At 36.6% G+C, this 27,211-nt stretch overlaps 1 protein-coding gene across 1 annotated transcript in view; it reads left to right on the top strand.

Annotated features, from left to right (window-relative positions):
- The window catches only part of LOC128861788 (SCY1-like protein 2), a 157,082-nt gene that overhangs the window by 115,788 nt on the left and 14,083 nt on the right, over positions 1-27,211 (top strand). Inside the window, exon 15 of the mRNA XM_054100167.1 lies at positions 13,966-14,179. Within this exon, the coding sequence (XP_053956142.1) occupies positions 13,966-14,179 (214 nt within the window). The remainder of the gene's footprint in view (positions 1-13,965; positions 14,180-27,211) is intronic.

The following is a 27,211-nucleotide window of genomic DNA, read 5'->3' as shown; positions in this document are numbered from 1 at the left end:
AAGCTATTAGGCAAACACCATCTGGCAGATTGCGTTCAAGGTTGTTTCGATAATTTTTGATGTTATAATTTTTAAAAACTTTATTATATACGGCAACCAGATAAGATCGATAGGAGAAGAAATAAAAAAACAAAGCAAACATATAAAATTGACTCTGGCTTTATTTTGAAGCTATGATACAAGCAACGTCATGGAAATAACCACCTCGGCTTCGTTGGTAGTACTTCAAGCGGTCGATCCAATTTTTGATAGCTCAGTCCAATATTTGCAGTGTTATTTCGGCAATAACGTTTTGAACGTTGGCCTTAATCTTATTGAAAGTATTTCTGTTGTCAGTGTATAGTGAAGACTTGAAGTACAACCAGAGAAAATATTCGTGCGCTCTCAAATCGTATGATTGCGATGGCCAATCGATGAACGCTCACCATGATATGGCCCAGTATTCAAATTTCTCCTTCACAACTTCGAGTGTTACGAAAATCGGTTAATATGCTCTGTGCCGAAGACCATTGACCATTAACGGTAACGGTGTCGCCTTCCTCATTTCGAAAGAAATAAGAACCAAACAGGCAGTCCTTATAAATAAATTAATGCTGGAAGGAACACTCGTATATTATTCTCGCTCTAATAGCGCCAGTACTAACATAACCGCCTAAGCCGAAAATAAGCCTCCTCGGAAGAATAGTTTTAAATTATATTTACGTATATTATTTGCAACTGAGCCGGAATTTCGACCATATTTTTTAATAGTTTCTTGGAGTCCGGTAAGGGTGAAACGACGCTTAGTAATATGATTGGATATACTGGATCTTTTGACAGCAATTGGCAGAACTACTGCTATCTAGTCGCTTTATGTTATATTATTATCACTAGAAACTGTGAAGACTAAACTCGGTAGATTGAGCTTCTTCTTCTTGATTGGCCTTCCTCTTCCTCTGCTACCACCTGCTGGTACCACATCGAATACTTTCAGAGCCGGGGTCTTTGGATCCATTCAGATGATATGGCCCAGCTAACGAAGCCGTTGGATCTATATTCGTTGCGCTATGTCTACGTCGCCGTAAAGCAGAAATCTTGTGTAGAATCTTTCTCTCAAACACTCCAAGCGACACGTTATCGGATATTGTCATCGTCCATGTTTCTGCGCCATACGTTAGTACGGACATGAGGACTTTACTATTCAATAGCCTACTTAGTCCAAAGTAGCACTTATTGGCAAGAGAGATTCTACGTCGGATTTCAAGGCTGACATTGTTATCGATGTTAGTGCTGGTTCCTAGATAAACGAAGTCTCTCACAACTTCGAAATCATAACTGTCAACAGTGACGTGGGTGCCAACATGCGAATGCGCGGGCTGTTTGTTTGATGACTGAAGGTATGTACTTCGTTTTGTCCTCGTTCACCACCAGCCCCATTCGATTTGCTTCTTTATCCATATTGGAACAGGTAGAACTAACAGCGCGTTTGTTAAGGCCGATGATATGAATATCATCGACGTACGCCGACAATTGTACGCTCTTATATAAAATTGTGCCTGAGCGATTAAGTTCTGCGGTTCGCACGATCTTCTCCAGCATCAGGTTAAAGAAGTGATACGACAGAAGGTCACCCTGTCCCAAACCTCGTTTGGTATCAAACGGCTCAAAGAGGTCCTTCTGACGACGCTGCTGGTATTGAGCAACCTCATTTTGCATAGTCTTGTTAGTTTTGCGGGGATACCAAATTTAGACATCGCGGCATATAGGCAGCTTTATAATCGTCAAAGAGATGATTTATGTTGATTCTTCTTTCATGGGTCTTTTCCACAACTTGGCGTATTGTGAATATTTGGTCGCTTGTAGATTTTCCAGGTCTAAAACCAGAGAATGTTAATGCAATGAGAAGGTGCAAATGTTACTGTGAGCTTTTTTTAGTACAATTGAGATTTGAAAGATTTGAAGTAAGGGAATTTAGCACACCGAGTTTATAAACACCTCACTGACTTTTGCCCACACAAAAATTAGAAACACCACACATCTTCACCTCAACACACAACACATTTCTCACCTCGACATTAAACCAATTAAATGTTTACTACTTTCGTATTTTTGAAATAATAAGCGAATACGTAAAATTTATTACATAATTTTTTTTTTTCAATTACATTAAAAAAAACGATTTAAAAAAAAAAAATTTATAAAAAAAAGTTTGCGCCGTCAATTGAACTCGAGTCTAACATGTGGCGAGGAAAAATAGGCGGTGCGTTTATTTCTTCGACTGCTTATTTTTTTACCATTTTGTTACTTTTGAAATGATAAGCGGATACATAAAATTTATTACAAATTTTTTTACGATTACATTAAAAAAAAAAATTTAAAAACGAAAAAAAAAAAATTTGATGGCGAGTCACGTGAGGAGGATAAATACGCAGAGCGTTTATTTCTGCGCCTGCGTTGTGAACAAAAGGTTTTGTGCATGCGCGCGACGCGAATAAATTTTAATAAAGTTCTGAAAGTAATTCATGAAGTTTTTCATTACACACATACATATGTACATAAATGAACGTATACTTTATGTGTAAATAAATGATGGTCAGGCCCGACGAGAGGGGGGGATTCGGGTACTTTTTCCCCCGGGCGCGGAGTTTTCAGAGGGGCCCGGACTCGAGAGTAATTCGAATTATATGAATTAGACATAATTTGAAGGGGCCCGCATCTCAAGTTTCCCCCGGGACCCGAACACTCTCTCCACGGCCCTGATGATGGTATATGATAATATACATAAGTACATAATATGTATGTACATGTCAATAGGAGGTATTTGCATTCAGAAAAAAAGAACGGTTTAAGATAAATCAACACTTATTTTATATTGTATGTCAATTTATAGTTTATGTAAGTTAACCCAAACCAAGTTAACGAACTCTTTACTTCTTATATTCTTTTTAATAAAATTGCTTACTCAATTTTCATATTGATTTCTGCAATAATGCAAGTATTATAAAGTTACTTATTTAAGTTTCTAGAATTAAGTCACGCCACAATTTTTATTAATATAAATTAAGTAGTGGAGTCATCGACTGCCTTCCGAACCATACGGTTGTTTCCACAGCGAAGTTGTGTTTTCTCCTCAGTGCGATTATTCTTTTCTCTACTTTCCTATTTCTCATTAACTACTAATTCGTGTGATTTTGCCTCTGCTGATTAATTGTTTTTTGGAGTGTAAGCCGAAATGTCCCTAGAGGGACCTCCACTAGGGAATAACAGGTTTGCCTTGTTATCCCCTAGTCCCCAACCAAAGAGGAAAAAAGCAAAATCAGTAACTACAGAGTTTTTTCCATCTTTACCAACAATAAAAAAAGACAACCCAAAATATCTCGTGGTAAGTGCTGTTGATAATAATAAGCCCCTGAAAAAATATTCGTGTTTTGCAGTGCATAAAGCCCTACAAAATATAAGCTCAGAACCTATGAAAATCACGGATTTAAAAGATGGAAATCTTTTATTAATGGTGAAAAATTCCAATATTGCTAAGAAATTTCTGGCAACCAAACATTTAAATGGAATTTGTAAAGTTATATTAACATTGACCTTCACAATACCCTTAATTATTCCAAGGGCACCATTTACGCTCCGTGCTTAAATGATATACCAGAGAGCGAAATAGTGGAAAACCTTAAAGATCATGGAGTAGTTAGTGTTTATAAATTTCAGAAATACAATGAGGGCAAATCATTTCCCAGCGGAGTTGTACTCCTTACATTTGATTCTTACTATCTTCCAGAAAAAATCGATGTCTCTTGGGATACAACTAAGGTAAGAGCATATTATTCCAATCCAATGAGATGCAAGAGCTGCCAACTGCTTGGGCACACAGCTAAACGCTGTCAGAAAACACCAGCATGCGACATGTGCGCTCTTCCTCCCCATCTTCCAGTACCTTGCACTCGAATCTTCTGCGTAAACTGCGCTGGAAACCACTCCGCTTCCAGCAAGCTTTGCCCAAAGTATAAGCAAATGAAAGAGATTATTGTAATAAAAACTGACAATAAATGCTCAATGAGAGAAGCAGTAAAAATACATAAATTGCAAATTCCACCTCAACTCAACGAGTACTCTACTTCCTTTTCTACTGTAACTAAAGATTCTCTTATTTCTTCTCCTCTCCCTACTGCAGCTACAAACAACATATTAAATATTCAACAGCAAAATAACTCCAAAACTTCACGACTTCTTCCTTCACTCTCTAACAATATTTCTAATAATCAACAACAAAGTGACAAACAAACCCCTTCACCACCTCTTTCCATAGCCGAAAATTGCATTTCAAGTAACCAACAACAAAGTAATACAAACCTGTTTTCTACATCTCTATCCATAGTTACAAACAACAACAAAAACAATCAACATAGCTTTAACACTAACAACATTGCAAGCCTTAATGCAGATAGCAACAGTCACACTAATAAAAGCCCTAACCTCTCAAATCAAACTATAGCACCAATAAATTCAGTCGATGACTCAAATAATTCGAAATCTTCTTCGTACAATATTTCTACATAAAATAAAATATCCCAATCCGATTATTTATCTGATAATATCTCAGATTAAACAATGACAATTTTACAATGGAATCTAAATGGTCTACTAAACAATTATCCAGACCTTAACATTCTCATAAATGAATTTTCTCCCGATATTATTGCTCTGCAAGAGACACACCTCCCACACAACAAAACAGCTTTTTCCCCAATCAAGTACCAAAGCTATTTCCACAACCTCCCTCAAAATTCTTCATGCAAACAAGGCATTGCCCTTTTTGTAAAAAAATCTTTCGCACATAAAGCTATCCCCATTTCATCCAACATCTCCGCGTTAGCAGTTGAAATAGACATTGGCTTTAAATTGTCAATTATAACCTGCTATATTCCGCCCAATCAGACTTTTAATAGCAGGGAACTTCAAAATATCCTAATCCTATTTCCCCCTCCCTACATTTTTCTCGGTGATGTCAATGCCTGGAGCCCACTTTGGGGCTCTCCATCAACAAACCGTAGAGGCGAAATAATTGAAGATATTGTCCTATCCAACAACCTCATCGTCCTTAACGACGGTTCACCCACTCACTTTTCCACTCATGGCTCCTTCACCCATCCTGACATTATCCTCGCTTCCGCCTCCCTAGGACCCAAATTGTCATCCCGAACACTTGACGAGCTACATAACAGTGATCACTTCCCCCTAGTTACTACCCTCAACCTACCGATCCAATACCAAGTTAAGCTTAGAGCAAAATTTTTAACAGACAAAGCGGACTGGCCTAAATTCCTCTCTCTTTTGGCAGATACATGTAGCAGTAAGCCATCTTTGCATAATATAAACGCTGAGGCCTCATCCATAAAATCATTAATCAGATCCGCTGCTCACATTGCCATCCCTCAATCCAGATCAAAACAGTTTGCTACAAGGCTTCCTTACTGGTCTACTGTTCTCTCATCCCTAAGAAACCACAAACAATCATTGTGGGTCAGTTATAAACAAAGTAGAACATTAGACAACCTTGTAAGATTTAAAAAAGCGAACGCTGTATTTAGGAGAGAGTTAAAATTAGCAAAACGTAAAGCATTAGAAACACTTACGGCCAAAATCACTCCGGCATCTAGTCCCAAGCATATTTGGACAGACATAAAATCGTTCACAGGATCAGGCCAACACAACCATATAAAATTCGTCCACTCCCAAAGAGGTCCGATCTACAGTGCACAGGATATTTCCGAAGAATTTGCAACCACTTGGAGGGATTATTCACATTCTTCTAATTTCCATACAAATTTCAATACCGTAAAGAACAAAATCCTATCTGAACCCTACGACAACACCTTTCCCTGCCCTAAAGCCATCCTTTCTGATTTACCAATTACGATAGAAGAATTTGAGACTACAATAGGCTCAATGACCGGCAAAACCCCAGGAGCGGACAAAATCCCATATCCCCTTCTCAAAAATCTCCCATACAATCTTAGAAACAGACTCGTAAATCTCTATAACAACATTTTCAGCCAGGGTATTTATCCGCAGGCCTGGAAAACTGCAAAGATTATTCCTATCCTTAAACCTAATAAACCCAATACCATTATTTCGAACTACAGACCTATATCCTTACTCCCCTGCATGTCTAAAGTTTTCGAAAAAATAATTTCAACTCGGTTACTGTGGTACGCTAAACAAAAAGGTTTCATATCGGACAATCAATTTGCGTTTCAAAGGGGTCTTGGTGTGATTGATCCACTTCTATATTTTGAACACTTTGAACCGCTTTATCCTCTCGAACACACGTTTCAGTTCTTAACCTAGACTTCGAAAAAGCTTTCGATAGGATAGGTCCTCATATTGTTCTTCGGCAATTAAAACGCTGGAAAGTTGGCAACAAAATGTACCATACAATTAAGTCATTTTTACTGAACCGCAAATTCTTTGTTAGTATCAACAATTACAATTCTAATATTTTAAAATTACACAATGGCATACCTCAAGGTTCCCCTCTTTCAGTAATTTTGTTCATCATAGCTTTTAATGAAATCACTTCCTTAATTTCTCCACTCCCATCTATTAGTCATTTTGTTTACGCTGATGATCTGGTAATTTTCTCTGACCTAAACGACCTTTCGCAGATAAAAACTCATTTTCTAAATATTTCAAGTCAGATCTCTGAATGGTCTAAATCATCAGGAGCCAGCATTGCTTTGAACAAGTGTGCAACATTCCACATCTGCCGTAAACATAAGTGTATCTTCCCTTCCCTTTCCATTTCTAACACTATAATCCCCCACACTAACACTCTTAAGATACTCGGCGTTGTTTTTGACAAAAAACTTACATTTAAAGACCATTGTAAATATATTAGAATAAGTTTGTTATCTCGATTAAATATTATAAAATATGTTTCGTCTAAACACTTTTTTGTACATACTTTAACCCTAATAAATATAACAAAAGCGTTAATATTATCAAAAATTGATTTCGCCCTGTCTATATACGGGCACTGTGCCAAAAATCATCTAAAACTACTGCAAGCACCATATCACACAGCCGCTAGACGATGTATCCGGGCTTTCCCTACATCCCCAATCAAAGCTGTCTTAACGGAAGCAGGACTACCAGATATCGCATCCAGAGTATTGAGCAAGACGCTGATGTTAATACCAAAAATTATGCACTGCAAGAGCAAACTTCTATTCAACATAGTCGAAAGGTCGTCACAGCTTACAATGCAAAGCAAAAAGCCGTCGGTTCTGTCGCGATGCATCACATTCGCCAAAGAATTGAACATCATATCGACTCCGATCCTTATGAGAACACCAACATATCCTCAGTGGGTTTCCCTCAAATCCTGTTTCTATAACAAATTATTCTGCCTTAAAAAAATTGAAACAGCATCGGTCGAATACATACAGCACTACAGCGAAGCTACTGAACCTTTTCGTGCAGAATGGGATTTTATATTCACTGACGGATCCAAATCGGACACCAGCACAACATTTGCTGTGACAAATAGCGACGGTGCCACAATTTCTGTCGGTGCACTGCCTACATACTGCTCAGCTTTCACAGCAGAAGCAGCTGCACTGCATGAAGCAGTAATGTTTGCCTCCCAAACGAGCAAAAAACATCTAATATGCAGCGACAGCAAATCCGTCATCGAAGCCTTGCAGAACCCAAAAAACGATATGTTACTCATCAATATGATTAGAAATATTATATATGAAAAGAAAGACGCAATAAAAATTATGTGGGTTCCTGGTCATGCTGGAATCAAAGGCAACGAAGTTGCTGATGAACGTGCAAATAAAGCACGGATGCAGCCATTACATTTCTTTAACCACTTCACTCCTAAAGACCTACGGAGGTATGCGTCTAATTATTTAGCCGGAAAACTCACGCATGATTGGGCCGCCTATCATCACTACTACAAATTAAATAATCCCCGTGGAACTAAACCGATTTTCCCATCTGACTCTCCTTGCAGAGGTATCAGAACTTTTGTGCGTCTACGAATTGGACATTCAATTCCAACTCATAGTCATTTACTAAATGGAGCCTTGAAGCCGCCATGCTCATACTGCAATATACCAGATTTATCAGTACAACATCTCCTGGACGAATGCCCTGGCCTAAGTCAGATTCGAACAACAGTTTATGGTCGGATGAAAGCATGCCTGCCGATTGCAATTTAAGTGTGCTCTGCTCAATCCATAAGAAGGGCGATCCTGCAATTTGTGCCAATTACCGCGGGATTAGTCTTCTAAATATCGCCTATAAGGTTCTAGCGAGCGTATTGTGTGAAAGGCTGAAGCCCACCGTCAACCAACTGATTGGACCTTATCAGTGTGGCTTCAGACCTGGAAAGTCTACCATCGACCAAATATTCACAATACGCCAAATCTTGGAAAAGACCCATGAAAGGAGAATCGACACACACCATCTTTTCGTCGACTTCAAAGCTGCATTCGACAGTACGGAAAGGAGTTACCTGTATGCCGCTATGTCTGAATTTGGTATCCCCGCAAAACTAATACGGCTATGTAAGATGACGTTGCTCAACACCAGCAGCGCCGTCAGAATTGGGAAGGACCTCTCTGAGCCGTTTGATACCAAACGAGGTTTCAGACAGGGTGACTCGCTGTCGTGTGACTTCTTTAACCTGATGTTGGAGAGCATCGTACGAGCCGCAGAACTTAATCGCTCAGGCACAATATTTTATAAGAGCGTACAATTTTTGGCGTATGCCGATGATATTGATATCATCGGCCTTAACAACCGCGCTGTTAGTTCTGCCTTCTCCAAACTGGATAAAGAGGCAAAGCGAATGGGTTTGGTGGTGAACGAGGACAAAACGAAGTACCTCCTGTCTTCAAACAAACAGTCGGCGCACTCGCGTATCGGCACTCACGTCACTGTAGACAGTTATAATTTCGAGGTTGTAAAAGACTTCGTTTATTTAGGAACCAGCATTAACACCGATAACAATGTCAGCCTTGAAATCCAACGTAGAATCTCTCTTGCCAACAAGTGCTACTTTGGACTAAGTAGGCAACTGAGCAGTAAAGTCCTCTCTCGGCGAACAAAACTAACACTCTACAAGACTCTCATCATGCCCGTCCTAACGTATGGCGCAGAAGCGTGGACGATGACAACATCCGATGAAGCGACGCTTGGAGTGTTCGAGAGAAAGATTCTGCGTAAGATTTTTGGACCTTTGCACGTTGGCAACGGCGAATATCGCAGGCGATGGAACGATGAGCTGTATGAGCTTTACGGCGACATAGACATAGCGCAGCGAATAAAGATCCAGCGGCTTCGTTGGCTGGGTCATGTCGTCCGAATGGATACAAACGCTCCGGCTTTGAAAGTATTCGATGCGGTACCAGCTGGTGGTAGCAGAGGAAGAGGAAGGCCTCCTCTGCGTTGGAAAGATCAGGTGGAGAAGGACTTGGCTTCACTTGGTGTGTCCAACTGGCGCCGGTTAGCACGAGAAAGAAACGACTGGCGCGCTTTGTTAAGCTCGGCCAAAATCGCGTAAGCGGTTATCGCGCCAATTAAGAAGAGAGAAGAAACCCTCTGACCATCTGAAATTAGCAAATTCAGATAATATTAACGCTTTCCTTAAATTTCAAATCTTAATATAGCTAAACTAAATATTTAAAATTATTGTTTCTTTCATCCGGAATAACACAAAGTTTTTGTTTGTTTTTTTAATACTTAATGTAAATTATCTCTAAATTATCTAAAATAGTCTTATAAGTATGTATCTCGAGCCGAAGGCCTTAGTAGCCAGAGTTCTTGTTAAATTTTAGTGTATTGGTTATTTATAACTATTACTCTCACATATAAATAAATAAATAAATAAAATTAAGTAGTTTACTTGTTTAAGCGGCTTTTTGGTTTTGGGAAGTTAGTGAATAAAGTGCGGTCAGTTGGACCGGTAATAAAAAAATTTATTTTTTTAGAACTTATATTTTACAAGTTCTTAACTTGTATTCGACAGCATTTACATACATATGTATGTATGTACATTTGTATATGAAAAACAATAATGCACAAGCGCAAGAACATCATATCACATATGCAAGTATGCCCAAATAACCGTGACTTATGTATGTACACATGTCACAGCACATCACATTCTTACAAGAAATCAAGTACACATACGCACTAGTGAACGAGTTTCTTCCTAACAAGTGCAAAAACAATTCTGCTCTATGTATGCATATATACCGACTTTATGTCCTAGCATATATACATACATACATATATACCTACTTGCCTTCTAAACTTCCTACAAAATAATTATATTCATATGTTACTACATCCATGCACGTTCATACATTCATGCATATATGCGCGAGCACAGCGCTCCCTTCTTGCTTCCGTGTACTTTTGTCTTTCATCAGTCGATATTCCTAATATTATACTTACAAAAACACAATACTTTGATAGACGCAAAAGCAACAGCAAGCGCAACGCGATGGCCGCTTTGCCACCACACATTCTAAAATGTTCTAGAACACAACAAAAACACATACCTCACATGCGCATGTCGCCCAAAGCTAAAATCTAAGCCTAGCGACTACAAAAACAAAATACATTCGTAGACGCAGTCGCAGCGACCATAATTCTATCAGCGACGGCGCTGAACAATTTAGAACAAAAACAAAAAGTTCATTCATAAGTTAGAGCTCATATTTCAATTTCATTCATAAAACGAGCCGCCCATTTGCCAATTTTCGCGACCATTCGAAAATAGTCAATATTGGAATATTTCGCGTGGAATTATTTGCCAATATTTGATAAATCTTATATTTTTGTCATGTCGAGTGGCCGCGGCTCCGTATGTATGTATGCACCCTTATATGTATGTAAATATGTCTTCTAACTGTGCGACAGTCGCGAGTTAATGCGACTTCCAGCGAATCGCACATTGTTGTCCGCAAAGCCGCAATATGTACTTATGATCAGAAAGTACCGGGAATGTTTAAATTAAACAAAACAGAGTTAAATTTAAGGCAAATTTATATTATCTCCTTCAAAATATGACTCGTCTGAAGCAACACACATGTGCCAACGTTTAACCCAGTCCTCCAAACACCCCCGGCAGACCGATTTGTATTCTCTTTGATCAGTGCGATGGCTCGTTATCATCATGCAAAATCTGAGAATTGTTTGCTCACATTTCCGGCGGTTTCCAACACACAGCATCTCTCTAAGGTTTCAAAACGGATAACTAATATTCTCTATTGACTGTCTGGCCCGATGGAAGGTACTCATGGTGGACTATGCCTTGGCAATCGAAGGAAACAGTCAACATCACCTTCCCGGTTCTTTTTGCTCATAGGGTATACATATCCCATCTTTTCACTGACGGACAAGAAGACGGTCGCAGTTGTTGTTTTTTATATGCTTACATTTTGCGTTCGTTGAAGGTTTGTATATATTTGTATACATATGCGTGTATGCGCGTTTGACTTTCTGAATGCATCCATGGATATTAGAATATTTTCTCATCAATATGTGTATGTAAGTAGTTCAGATTTGACTGAAGAGATTAAATATAGGAATGCATATTCATATGCATTGCCTTTATGGCTGTTTTACATATAAATCAATTCAAAAGAAGTATGAATAATGTTATATAGAAAATAAATTTCTAAATTTCATATAAATTAATTCAAAAGAAGTATGAATAATGTTATATAGAAAATAAATTTCTAAATAACAGGTATTAGAAAAACCTGAATGCACTATTTTAAATCAATTCTAATTAAACCAAATACAAAAAATTAAATAAAAATATCGAACAAAGAAAAGTGTGCACAGGATTTGAACCTGAGTCAAGTATGGGACGATGTACTGTATACACGACACGTCTTTCACGATTGCCCTAATCTGCAATTATTAATTAACTTTTCTAAATCACTCATTTATTCGATTCGCAGTTTTATATGCACATATTCTGCGTTAGTTGAAAGTTTGTATGCGTAATTATATGCATATGTATGTGTGTTTGCGCGTTTGGCTTTCTGGACGGATATTAGAATGATATTTTCTCATCAATATAATTTGGATTTGATGAATTAGATTATAGACATATGTACATATTTTCTGTTTTGATTGATTTATATAAAAATCAGGTCATATCCAGTATGAACTATTTTATACCGAAAGGAAATTTACATTTATGAAATACAAAAAAAACAGTATTTTAAAGAAATTTTAATTAAAATAAACTCAAAAATTTTACCAAACCTTCCTGGCTTGAATTGTAAAAAAAAATGTGCAAGAAAAAAAATATGACTTCAGGACTTGAACCTGAATTAAATACGTGCCAAAAAACAAAACGAATAATTCCGCCGACTTTAGCTTCTGCACCACAAACTAACTGCCGCGCGATCTTCTTAATCGCAAATTTATTCGCTTCGATTTCCTTAGTAGAGTGCCGAAAAATCTTATGAACTTCTTCAGTAGTTTGGTAAACGCAGAAAATATTTGAATTCCTGTCCTAGCGTGGTAAGTAAATATAGAAACCCTCCACTCGCGTCACTCGCGTGGTAAATATCTGCAATTCCCCACTCGTGAGGAAAGTTGAATTTGAAATTACCTTATGAATCTACAAATTAGAACTCGAAAAAAGCTCATTTAACATTTGCTCCTTCTCATTGCATTAACATTCTCTGCTAAAACCACACTGATAAGGTCTAATCCATTGGTTGACGGTGGCTTCGCACAATACGCTCGCTAGAACCTTAAGGGCTATACATAGTTAGACGACTAATCCCCCTGAAGCGGCCGACGGAGCCGAATGGGTTGGTGTATGGTAATCACACCATATCTCTGTGAATCACCAACATGAAGGAAAATTTTTGTCTAATAACGATCGTCCCTCGGTAGGCAATGGCAAGCCTCCGAGTGTATTTCTGCATGAAAAGGTCCCTCATAAAAAAAAATATCTACCGTTCGGAGTCGGCTTTAAACTTCATTTGTGGAACAAAATCAAGAGGCACGCCACAAATAGGAGGAAGAGCTCGCCAATTACCCAAAAAGGGTGTAAGCGTCAATTATGTATATATTTATTATATAATATAATATCGTTATAAATAGTTCTGCACTTCTTTCTAAGGTCTGCTATATCAGTGGACCACCATGGAGGTTTCGGTTTGCCTCTTCTTGTTCTCTGAGGACATGCTGCTTTCGCAGCTTGTTGAAATGCTGAGGTTAGCTCGTCAACCGCTGAGTCGAGCTGTAGCTCGGAGTCAATTTGGTATGTCGCGCCAGGGAGTTTGCTGGCCAGTGTGGTTTCAAACACGCCCCAGCTTGTGCGTCTGCGGTTTATAACCGGCTTGCACTGCTTAGTTGGTAATGAAATATTGTACATTAGGTACCTATGATCTGAGAAGGAGTTGTCTTTAGACACTCTCCATTCTTGTAAGATTTGCGCCCCTTGTTCATTGACACAAGTAATGTCTAGAACTTCCCTTCTTGTAGTAGTTACAAAGGTAGGGGTATTGCCTGTGTTGAAGTTTTACTGCTGTGAACTACCGTTAGACGGAAAAATATTTGGATGCATATTTATTTTCGACAAAGCACAGTCTTCACTTGAATTATCAAAATCCTTGGCTCACTAGATCAAATACGATTGCTTTAATATCATTCCTTAAAAATGATTGCATCTAATGAAGTGAACCCGACTGTATGTGTGTAGGTGTAGGTGTATGTTTGTTCATGAATACAGTGACTGATTTGCCAAATCGTTAAAAGCATACAGAAATTCCAATTAGTGTTGTTTTCTTGCATTTCTTGTTTTTACATATTTACAAACATGCGTATGTGTGGAGGCTTGTATATGTACATGCATTTTTTTTATCGAAACTCGCTTCATCAACTACTCGTTTTCCATTTCAATCATACCATATTCCATGTATGTACTAACAGGTGCTGCAAGAGATGCTCGAACAAATTGACCGACAGCAACGTAACAAATTGAAGTTTGAGAATCTGTCAATACCATCACTGGAACGTCATCGTCCATTCAGACATCAATTCTCTTCGGATAACTTGAATGCACCACCATTCAATATACCCAATTTGCGAATCGATCAGCGGAAAACATCCAGTGCTGAGGATATGGCACAGAAGAACTCTGGAGGTATGTACATACATATAACACACACTTCTTCCCACACACATAGATGTACATAAATGCATTCGAGATCAAATGCAAATGCAAACAGGCATACTCACATACTTACTAGCTCGTACAAATGATATGCATTCGTACCATACATGCCATGCTTACGCCGTTTGTGGGAAAACAAATATAATAAACTACAACAAGAAGCGAAATTTTATCAGATTTTTTTCGCTATATGTCCACTTTTTTTTAATTTTAGTTCAAGTACCCGACTTTGTAACTATTTACGCAAAATCGTAGAACATTTTTTTCTAATAGCGCTCGCTCCTCGGCTGACAATGACAAACTTTCAAGTGAAAAAACTTCTGCCTAAATCCATCTGCCGTTCGAAGGTGGCATAAAACTCGATTTGTGAAAAAACAGCAAAACACCCACCTTAAATAGGAGCAAGACTTCTGTCAAACACTCAATGAAGGGTGTATATAAAAGATCTTTCAAAAGTGAAGCCTAGATGTTAAAAGTGAATAATTCCTAGACGGTACCTTTTTTATGTTATCTTTGATATTTGTCCAGTAGGAAGATATACAATTTTAAACGATAGCAAAGCTTAAAGTGCATTATTGAACCTTATTGTGATCTATGAAAATGATCGATTTTTCAGAAGAGCATATCGCGAAATTCATGATTTTCTTTATGGAAATAATTGTCCGAAAGAGCCGGCAATCCAAAGGTTGATTAAAAAATTTCAAGAAACTAGTTCTGTCGGGAATAGAAAAAGGCTCTTACTGATTTTGCCTGCAGACGTGATCATGGTGGGCATTTAAATGATGTAATTTTTCACATATGAATAAAAATAGTGAAACCTGAAATAATCTTAGTTTTCACATGCACTGTTTTTAAACAACACCTAGGCGCGTCTTTTGAGACATACTACACATATACTTATAAATGTGTCAATTAATAAAAAATCTTTTTCACATCATTAAAAACGGGTATGTCTTTCGGCTATGCAATTAAATAGACGCAGCAGATAGTCCAACATAACGAAGCATGGATTCCAAACACTACCTGTTAAGTGTCTGGCATAATTGAAACAGTCGAAAAAAGTCCACTGAATCAAAAACTAAAATCCGCAGATTAAGGGCAAAACGAGGATTAAAGCCTTTGAAAAAATATAAAAATTATTAAATATTATTAAATAAATACAAAACTCATAAATATGATGTCATGTTAAACCACCTTAAATTGCTCCTTCTGACTCCCGGACTGGTGTATCGTCTTCCAAGCTGAGATCTACGCTTCAGACAAAGCAGCAAAAACGATGCAACTAATGGACTTACCTCCAGTAAACCTTACACTTTTTGTTCAAGTGGTTGCTCTCGCTTATCCAACAACACAACTCACTTTGTTGGGTTCCCGGCCTCTCTGGAGTGGAGGGAAATGAAAGAGCGGCTGAGTGTGCAAGGAAAGGCTCTGAGCTTTACCTTCAGCGAGTGGTAGAGGACATAAGCATTCCTCTAAACGAACTGTGTACTGCGATTGACTTGAGCCTAATAGCGGAAACCAATAGAAGGTCATCTCTGACGATTAACTGCAGGGTTTCCAAAGCGCTCTGACCAAAACTGAATGTTAAAAGGGCAAAATGTCTGCTTGGATTCAATAGCTCATCTACACAGAGCCAAAATCACCTAATAAAATAGAACAAAAATGATATGATATCTCTATGGATTTTCTTCAAGAAGAAGCTCTTCATATATTTGTAGATAGAACTTCTTAAATTCTTGAAAAAGATATCTTCGAAAAATTGTCAGAGATTCTCTTTGATATATCTATAGAGATATCATATATTACCGATAAGATGTTCCTATTAATATATCCAAAGAGATATCACAAGTTATTGAGAAGATAATCTTATTGATATTTTCGAAGAGATATCTTTCAAATTTTAAATGGAGTACCTTTTATTTATTTACCCCTATAGATACCTAAACAAAAAATAAAATTTGAGTTTATTTATAAAATAATATGGGTTATTTATTTTTATGCAAACATTATTATTACGTATTTTTATAAATACAACAAATTATTTGTTTTGAATACATTTAGTGCCAATATTTTACAACCTTAATATTTTTAGTCCATCTAGTTCTTTAAAGTTTATTATTTTATATACATTGCTGGAATTGCATATTAAATACGATTGATATTTTTGTGATAAACTTATATTTTCCCATTTTTTTACGCAAAGCATGACATTATTATTTTTTACTAAAAATCTAATTATTTCATAAATATTTATATTATCGCTCTGAGAGACTGTTACTATATGACCAATGTGAAATGCTACGGAAGAAAAATCTTCGAATTTTAATTCAAAAAAATATTGTTCCAAAAATGCCCATACTAGTTTGCTTCGTTGGGAGTATTCTGTATTAAAAAGTATGACAATTTTATGATAATATCAACGCACTTCATATAAGAGCAGGCTTTCCATTTTATACCATCGCAACAAATATAAAAAGATTCCAATTTTAGAAACAACGAGTTTCCCTTGCCTGGGTAAAAGCTTTCAGAGTCTATTTCGATTTAGTAAAGAAATGAATAAAATTTTATAAATATAAAAAAAAAAAAATACTTAGTAGCAGATACTTACGAGATCATAACCATTGTAGTCACTATACCGTGTCCAAGCCTTAAAGATGACATCTAAGGAAACGTTTTTTCTAATTTCTGCAACTCTAGTCTTCAATGTGACTTTCCAGTACGTTATCACCTGTTCCCATGGACTGCAGTTGTGATGTAGCCAACACTTTCGTTCTATAGTTTCCGAATTACACTGAAAAACTAGCATTTTGGTCCACACTCTTTGCTTGTTAAACTGATACTGAAAATATAATAAGTATTTTCTACTTTCATAGAAATAAAAAAGGAATGCAAGGAACCGTTATGTTGTGCTATATAAGTAAGCATTTCACTGACAAGAATATATTTACATTCGCACATATGGACATTGATTCATGTATGCCAATTACTAGAAAATACGAAAAAAACATGTTGAGTTTTGCAAACCTACAGTTAAGTTTTAAAAATCTAATTAATAAGTTTTCTTTTTAAAAATATTCATAAAGATACCTTCAAAAAATAAGAAGTTTTCTCTCTTTTCTTTTTTTCTCAGAAATTTTGAAAGGAAATGAGAAGATTTTCGTATAAATAACACGTTCAAAAAGAATTGCTACAAAATTAAGAAGAAATTGCAATTAATAATATCAATAAAAATTTCTTAATCAAACCAAAGAGAATTTCGCATGATATTTTTTTCGTTTCACACATTTTGACTACCTCTGAGTCCAAAAACTGTTCATGAAGGCAATCTTATTAATTTTATTAGGTACTTTTTGCTCTGTGTACCAGCGTCCTCGCAGGTGTTATAACGTGTCACTGCGCTAATGAACGTACATCACAATGACTTCTGCAGGAGCTGTGAAGATGAAGAAGACATTGAGAGGGTACAACGCTTCCTCTGTGATTTTTCTGCACTTCAAAATAGCCGTACTAAATATCTTGGTGATTATTTCTTTGAAGCCGTGGAAAATATCTGAGGAGGGACTAGTTACCTTCTTAAACAGATCCAAGTGGTATAAGCAACTTAGTTAGAGGATAGAAATCAGATGCGGGTATCATAATGGGCCTTAGGGCCACCAAGTGCTTTGTCTTTGTTGGCTAACCCAACCCAACCTAAAGCACTGAAAGCACTGTAAAATCAAAGCGAGCATATGACTCCGCTAGACTTTTTCTTATGGGGTTTTGTGAAGTCGTAGGTTTATATCAATAAGATGTAATAGCCCAGTTCATTGCAGATTCAGATAGATTTATGCAGCAGAGTCATGGTAAATTGTACCTTTTGGATACGCACTTTTAATACAATGGATTTTTAAAACAAGTAAAAGTCATAACTTTATCACCTGCTAGCAGTATGATTTCAAGTTATTCCGGGCTAATGGTCCTACAGTGCGTATACGTAATCACTTGCTTATTGCAATACAATTAAAACGTGCGATGCAAAACATAGTAATTCGTGCAATACGTGCACGGTATAATGGTTCTGCAAGGCTAAGTACATCCCACTACTGTATTCACTCTTGCAATGTTAATAAAAGTGTCATTGTAAAATTGCCTTGTAAGGTCAAGGGCAAGGCAAAGGCTTAAGCTGATCTCCCTTTAAGCTTCATCATAATTTTTATAGACACACTATGAGGATGCGATATAACAGGATATTTGAAAAAAAAAAGAGAAATATGTATATATATATATATATATATATGTCTATATGTGAGTTTTATGTCAATAATTTCTTAGAGGTTATTTATTTAGTAAATGATAAAATATTTTATTAATTTTAAATAAACGATTTTACAATGCATTCCTTTTTGAGTTATTGTACCTTTTTCTATCAAACTCGCCCAAACTTCGTACACATATTGCTCCCCACCTCAGTTAGACTCAATATCAGGTATTACCCTGCACCCGTATAAACTGCGGAACAATAAGACCCAGAATGTGCTAAAATTCTTAAAAAGCCTTAAAATATAGGGTACCTCAGCAGGCTTTGCACAACACATCTCTTTTAGTAGCAGTGCGCAGTAACCTACCTGTAATAATAATAATATCGGTTCAAGAAGGCCCTGACAATCAATCAGTCCCGAGACAAGGTCTAAAACAACGATAAGCAAATGGGCATATCTTTGTATCTCAAGAAATTGTGGGCTTTTAAATTTAAAACAATTATAGTAGGTTGGCATCGAATAAACGAAATTGAGTGGTTTAAGAGCGAAAGGAAAAAATGCAATTCTGGTAGAGAGTGAAGAGTTTTTTTAATTGGTATTCATATAACAGATGTATATGAAAACTTAGCCAAGCGGTTGAGTTCTGTCTACTACATATGAGAATGACCGAAAATCTGGCATTTATAACAGACGATGAACTGTATAAGGACATGGTTTCGTAAGAGTACAACTCTATACATATAAAGGAATAGAAAATCTATTATTTTGTCGTAAAATATCGTTCAAACAATCAAAAGTTTATGCTCGTTGTCAAGGCGACATTCCACACTGAAAAACTTATTTTGCTGAATGGAACTCAAAAAAAAAAAAAAAACAAAAAAAGGGATATTTTACAATTTTGGTTGGATACAGCCAAAAGTGCAATCCAGGCCACTGGAATTGTGGATGGTGTTTATGGTGCCGCTTTGGTTTCGTCGATTCTGTTCAGGCATTTTTTTATGTTAAAGAAAATATCGATAAGATCACAGAAATAATCGAAGTTGACCGGTATGTTAGTAGTCGTATCATCGCCAAGGAGCTGAAGATCGATCATAAAACAATTTTAAACCATTTTCGCAAAAATTTTCCGTAAGAATAATTTATTTCTTTTTCTTCAGACAACACAGGCTAAAGCGGACGATGAAATTTTTCATTGCGACCTCGGTTGGTTGGTTGAAGTGGCAGTCGGTCTTTAAATCAACTCACTTAGATAGTTGCCGATCCATTGTGATACCACAGTAGCTGTTTATCCGCTACTCCTCGTTAAATCATTCATCGATTGACTTGAATTTATAAGCGTTTTTTCAGTTCCGTTCATGTTATTGAAGTCATTGGCAATTTTCCTCATCTGCGTTGTAAAACATACATAGGTCAAATGAGTCCTTGATAAATGAGATAAGAATCACAACAAAAAGAGTAATTCAAGTTTTCCTGATATTATATTTTATTTTCTTGCCCCAGAAATTTCTGTTATAATACAAATCTTTAAAACCAAAACATAGCTGACGTTCGTCGCAGCGAACATCACAAAAGACTAATTTGTATTTATGGTCCCAGTGACTGTTTCAGCTATGAGCAAAATTCTATTCAAAATGCTACGGTTGCCTTGCTTATAAGTAAAAGGTGATCAGATTCGAGGTACTTCTTCTTATGGGTTCATTTTTGACAGATCTCACGTGAGTACTGTCAAACTAAATCATTGGCATTTCATCATGGAAAGACTTATGTCCAATAACGTTTATAAATCGTACAATTATATTACTAAAATCGACGCTCTGTGAAAAGTGTTCATCGAGTGCTCAGGTCACCCTACATTTTTGGCTTTATGGCTACGTCAATAAGCAAAATCGCCATATTTGGCCTGAAGAGCCCCCCGAAGTCAGTCAAGGACAGCCATTGAAAATAACTGTTTGGTGCGGCCTATAGGCTAGAGGAATCATTGGCCCATATTATTCAAAGACGAGGCTAGCGCCAATGTAACAGTAAATGGCGAACTTTATCGCGCCATGACAAATGGCTTTTGATGGCGAGTTTTGGCTTTGATTGAAGCTCGTTATCTGTAAAACATTTGGTTTCAACAAGCTACAAGCCATACAATCCGTGAAACATTGGATTTACTGCGTCATAAATGCTTTGTTGATAAACAAACTTCAATTGAGACATTTTAAGCCAACATTACTAAAGTTATTCACGAGATACCGTCCGAAATCCTCCGGTTGGAGTCATTCAAAATTGGTGTTTAGGGATGACCCAATTACGGCTCAGTTGCCGCCAACATTTGAAAGGGATTACCTTTAAAACATAAATGTCATGAATCGTTCTACACAAAAATAAGCTTTTACGAAATGAAAAAGCTAAAAAAAATTGTTTAAGGTCTTTACGACCGACTTTATTCGAGTTATTCTTAAAACTGCCAATAAATTTACAAATTTCTTACTTTATACTATTATGGTAACCTACTAAAGAGGTGGCGTGATTTCCGGTTAATTCTGAGTTTGCATTTATTGCAAATATTGATTTCGCAAGAATTACCAAATTGAGGTAAACAAAAGTGTCAAATAATAATTATTGCGAAATTTATAAAAAAGAGTTTAAACTTAGGTGAAATGCAAAAGTTGCATATCAGCATAAAATGAATTTAATAATTTCCGCTCTCAAGTCGATTGACCCCAATCGTGGTGGCTTAGGTGGGGAAGAATTAGGCTCTTTTGTTGCAAGCTGAAGATATGGCTTATTTGTATCAATAGATACTATTTGCAACATTGTCTCTTGCAATATAAAATTTTGGCTTAACTCTGTAGTAGATAATTAATATTGTTAGGATAAAAAATGATATCATTATAATGTCTGAACTTAAACTTATTATGTGTGTATTTTTACTTTTATAAGTTAACAATTTTATGTCGTCTTCGTTGTTTAATTGATTAACATACAGACTTTCAAGCTTAAGATCTAGTTTATTAATATTTTTCTTTTCTATGATTTTTGATAAAAGTTTCATTAATTTTTATATTAATATTAGTGTATGTTGTGTTTAGTGTAGTTACATTACAGTTTACAAATTTAATAAGGAATGTGCCTGTATGTTTTATTTCTAATTCATTACAATCTTGAGTAATATTTTCCTTGAAATTTTTAAATACAAGTATTCCTGGCATTACTTCTATTACGGAGGATTCTTGCACAGTTTCTAGCTCGCACTGTGCTTCCCGGAACCTTAAAATATTTTCCATGCATATATTTTCTATTTTTAGCAAATTCTTTTCTAAGTCATCTTCAATATTTGCTTTAAATATGTTGGTATCATTATCAACCAATATGTCATATGTATCCAAGATTAAGGATTTGTTCGCCGCATTTGGGATAGGGACAAATCTTACTCTGGATAATTTTTTCCTGGAGAATTGAGGTATCAGTAATGTTAGTATTAGATATATTACTATCTTCGGTCATGATCGCAATTTTCATTCTGCTGTAACTGTCATAGTCGCTAATTAAATTGATTTTCTTTTCCGTGAGTATATCGGAAGGAATTATGCCTACTTTGCAGGAAAAAATGATATGTCCAATAGCGTCGATGTGGTTTTGTAGGAGGGATATATCGTTGTCAATTCTGTATGTCTGTTCAATAAATCTACTTCGTCCTCTAAAGTTGCCACCCTGTTTAGTGATTCGTCTTTAAATTTATTTATGTAGCTGCTAATGAGTGTCTGCTGTCTGTTGATATGGGTTGTAATATTTCTAATCTCTTCTGTCATGCCTGTGTTAATATGTACAAACTCCCTCAGCGTTGCGGTAGTGTTACGCTCGTTATCTCGTATGTTTGCTATTGCAGCGTATATTTCTTTTTCGTCGTCACTGTCCATGGATCCCGCTATAAACTTTAGTCCTTTCCCTAAGACATTGATCAAGCCTCGCTTTTGTTTCGAATGTACGTGTAGACTGCTTATTTTTGCTTTTAATAGTATAAGATTTTTATTAATTGAATCCAAAATTCGTTTGTCCTCAAATGTTGTGGCCTTCAAGGACTTTATGTTCTCAGAGATTATAAGAACGGTCTCTTCGTATGTGTTCACGTTAATGAAATGCAGTACCTTGTCGTAATTTTTTATCGTCTTTTTTCCTCCTACCTGGATAGGTATATATCCATTATTGTTAGTTAGGTCGTGAATATGAATCTGCTGGGTATGTACTAATGTAGTTAAAGTTAAAATAGTCATTAAAGGCCACATTGTTAGAGAAAAAAAAAATGAAGATTGATTTTATTCCTAAGACTGTTTGATATTATTTTTATGCACAATTCGACCAGATTGCGTCCTAATAGTTGTATTATAATTTTCTGCCACTATTTCCTTTTTATATCTGGCAGATAATTTATTTCCTAGTCTTATGTTTAATTTGACAAAAGTCTCTTCTCCTTGCCTATATTCCTTTGGCGGAAATCTTTTCGCGTTATGATAATTTAAGTCAGTCATTTGTTTGTCTGAAAGTTTCTTTATTGTCTCATTTCTGTCCTTTTCCAGCAAATTAGGATCGCTACTTACACGTCAACCAAAGAATGCTTCTATAGGTTTCCTTTCTATAACTGGATGAATGGAATAATTGTATTCCCTTACTGATCTGTCCAGTAATTCTTGAAATGTACGATGAGTTTGTTCAACCTGTAGGCAACGCATAATTTCTTGCAATGGAATCGCTCTACCTGACCATTCGAGCAACTAGTGTATGGGGAAGTTCTAAAAATTGTACTTCCTAACTCATTCTCTATCATAAAATGAATGGAATCAGAATTGAAAGATTTCTCATTGTCTAACACTATTGACATTGGTACCATTGAAAAAAGGTTGTCTTATATCTTCCGCTGCTCGTGAATTAATTAATTTTGCCGTTGCATATTTTGAGAACTTGTCCACAGCTGTCAAAATTAGTGTTTTCCCCATCAATAGCATATCCAGGTGGACTAACTGACCAGGATACTTAGGAATGGGTGTTGGCTGTATTTCCATTTTTGGAGGGTGCCGGTCGTACTTGTTCAGTTTACAAGTCTTACAGTTTTTGATAATTTTCTTAATTTTGTTTGCCATCGCTGGGAAATAATATTTTTCCAAAATTTGCGTTCTATTCTTCTTAGCGTTTCTGTGCGCTCTATTATGAAATCTCACAATTATGTCTTCCTGGTGTTGAATGTCGGTGACATCTTCGACTTCCACCTGCGTGAACCTAATTTTATATTTGTTAAAATGCAAGGGGTACACTCGCTGAATTTTTCCCATTACGTGTTCATCCGTTTTTATACAGTTTATAACTGAAGGATTAAGATAACGTTTTAAAATAGAGATAAGAATTTCTTCGGAATAGTTTTATTCCGTAATTATATGTCTATGGTAAGTTGGAAACACAATTTTAAACTGGTAAGTAGAAGTTGCGTCTGTTTTTAGAAAGATCTGGATCTTAAATGAATTAATAGGGGCTTCTATGCTCAATATTAAACCGTGCGATGAACTTACGTCAGAGTTTGTGGCTATTGATAGTGTGTTAAGCGGTGATTCCTGGGGTGGTATTCTGGACAAAGCATCTGCAACTACGTTTGTTTTGCCGGGTTTGTAGAGCAATTCGTAGTTATATTCCTCCAGAATTGCTTTCCACCGTTTCATCTTGCTATTGTGGTTTTTATTACTAAGCGCATATGTTAATGGCTGATGATCTTTATAGATTTTGACCTTGACCGAACCATATAAATAGTTTCTGAGTGCGTTTAAAGCCCAAATAATGGCTAGCATCTCTTTCTCGTTCGCGGCGTACTGCTCCTCCGCTTGATTGAGAGTTCTTGATATAAATGCTATAGGCTTATCATTCTGCGACAAAACCACACTGATTGCAAAATTGGAAGCATCGGTTACCAGTTCGAAGTCCTTTCCGTAGTCCGGATATGCGAGAGCAACATCCTCAGACATAAGGGAATTTTTTACTTTACCAAAAGATTCTAACGCTGCTTTGTTCAGGAAAATTTTCACATTTGCCGATTAATTCTTGGATATTCGGCCTCCTTCCCCTCTCAAAAGGGATGTCAGGGGCTTTACAATTTTTGCGTAGTCTTTTATAAAACGTCGGTAGTACCCTGACATACCCAGGAAACTACGTAGTTCTTTCAACGTTTTAGGTTGTGGAAAATTTGGGATCGCCTCCACTTTTACCCTATTGGTTTTTACACCGTTTTCGGATATAACGAAACCCAAAAAATCCACGTTCTTCTTAAAAAAATTACATTTGTCGAGCTGCACCTTCATATCGGCATCTTCCAATGTCCTAGTAATCTTTCTTATATGTTGAAAGTGTTCTATCTCCGATTTGCTGACATAAATGGATGGGGCGTTTTCCAAGCCAAATGGCAAACGTGTGAATTCATATTTGCCGTTGTTTATTGAAAAGGCTGTTTTTTCAGTATCAGATTTTTTTAGTGGAATCTGGTGAAAACCACTTTTCAAATCAAGCACTGAGAAAAATTTGCTATTGCCAAGCTGTGCTATTACTTCAGCTATTTCAGGGAAAGGGTATTTATCCGCGATTGTAATTTTATTAAGCTTGCGATAATCGATTACCATGCGGTATTGCTTATTCCCCGCTGAATCTTGTTTTTTGGGTACAATCCACACGGGTGAATTGTAAGGTGACCTTGATGGTCTAATAATACCATCATGTAAAAGTGCTTCTACCTGTCTTTCAACTTCTGTTTTTAAAGATGCAAGGTATGGATATAGCTTTGTGTAAACTGGAATATTTGATTCAGTTCTAATTTTCCCAACAACTTTTGTTGTATAAGTTAATTTTTCATTGAAAAAAGTTTTGCATGTTCTTTTACAATAGCATTCATCTCCTTTCTTTGCCCATTTGTTAGTTTATCCAACTTAATTTCTATATTGTTAACTGTTTTTGTTTCCAATTGCTTAAGACATATTTTCCTTCCATTTTCCAACGTCATAAAACTGTCCCCCGTATGGATTACAACATTCAATTCTCTAAGCGTATCATTTCCTAAGATACGGTGAAAAGTTTTTAAAGATGACATTAGAAAAAATTTTATTTTTTCTTCCAAATTAAATAATTTGACAAATGCAAATTCTGTTATCTTTATATCTCCTACCACTGATTTTGCAAAAACCGGTTTTTCATTTTCAATTTTTTTCCTCGCTAGATGCGGTTGTAAATAGTTATTGCTGGATCCCGTGCCTACAAGAAATTTGAGAATGTTACCGCTCTCCGTCCTCACTTCGAAATAAGGCAACGAAGAGCTCAATAAGCTAAAAAATAGACGTCGGTTAGTTTTGAAGGGTCTTCTTCGGTAGGGTTACTTTTGGTGTCTATATGGAATGTTCTTTGATTTTTTCTCTGTTGGTTCTGTACCGAAGGTGGTCTTTTCCCTGAAAAATTATTCTGATTTTGATGGGGTCGATTCATATAGTTAATGTGTCTTGACCGTAGGCTCTGATCTACGTCCATCGGTTCTGGCCGTGGTTGTGGTTTAGGGGGTCTTGGTGGGTTATACGAGTTATGTGGGAAAGTCTGATATCTAGGTTGCCATCCCTGTTGGTATATTTGAGGCATGTTCTGATTTGGATGGAAATGTTTTCTGGGAGGTAATTGTGGGGTTTGATATTTTTTTACGTGATGCGTATGACCTGACCTATAACTTTGGTTTTTCAGTTTTAGGCAAAAATGTATAATCGACGGGCTCCTTCATACCTAGGAGTCGGGGTAAGTCTCCGTTTAAGCCCCTGATGAATGTGTCGAGGGTCTTTTCCCTATACGACTTTGTTAACAATATGAGCGATTCGTTGCTTGTTTCCAAACACCCTATTTTATTTAAGATGAGTGAAAGGTGTGTGTAAACATCCTGGTAAAAATCGGAAACAGTTTTATTTCCCTGCACCAGCGTTGATATCTGGTGCTCCAACGTTGACACATCTCTCTTATCACCATAATGTGCCATAAGACATTTTGAAATGGCGGCCCAGTTGAGAGGCGTGTTGTACGACTCTAAAGCAATGTCCGCATTGCCCGTTATTTTATTTCTGATTATGCTTAGAATTCCAAAGTACTTGGGTGTTCCCCTGATGGGCTCGTAAATGGCAAGTATTCTGTATACGCTCCTTTTCCAAGAGCTGAATTCTCCTGGTTGCCCTGAGAATTCCTTAAGGCATTTGACTACGTCGGGTATCTTGTCTAAGTCCTTTAAATTATTCCTATGCCCGTCGTCAATTACCTGGTCCACATCGTCCCTCGGATCTACGTTTGGGTTTAGTACCACTTGTACTACCTGTGGTCCCTGATTTCTTAATATTTCAGTCGATATCCTAGAGATGAGCGCAGTCAGGTCATCTATGCTTAACTGACCGGGATTAGGATTCTGAGGAAGCACAGGGGGCCTAATCAAATTATTTTGATTTGCTAATTTCCCTGATGGGTATTTAGGACTTTTGTTGAGTTAATTTTGCCTTTTCGTCCTTCTTAGATATTTACGGCTAAATTTGTTGATGAGATTTCAGGACCTCTGTTGGTAGGCTTTACACTTAGATTTTTCCTTTGGGGTTTTTTTATAGATTTTTTATGAATTCACTTTTTTTTCATAAACTTTTTCTTTAAGTAGAGTCACTTTTTCATATTTTCTTAAAGTTATTTTTTTAATTAGTTCTTTATTGCTTTAGATCCTTAATTTTCCTAAGGATAT

Source organism: Anastrepha ludens, chromosome 4 (genome assembly GCF_028408465.1).
Source record: "Anastrepha ludens isolate Willacy chromosome 4, idAnaLude1.1, whole genome shotgun sequence".
Taxonomy (NCBI): Eukaryota; Metazoa; Arthropoda; class Insecta; order Diptera; family Tephritidae; genus Anastrepha; species Anastrepha ludens.
Note: the sequence above shows the minus strand (reverse complement) of the source record. Positions and strands in the feature narration are given on the sequence as shown.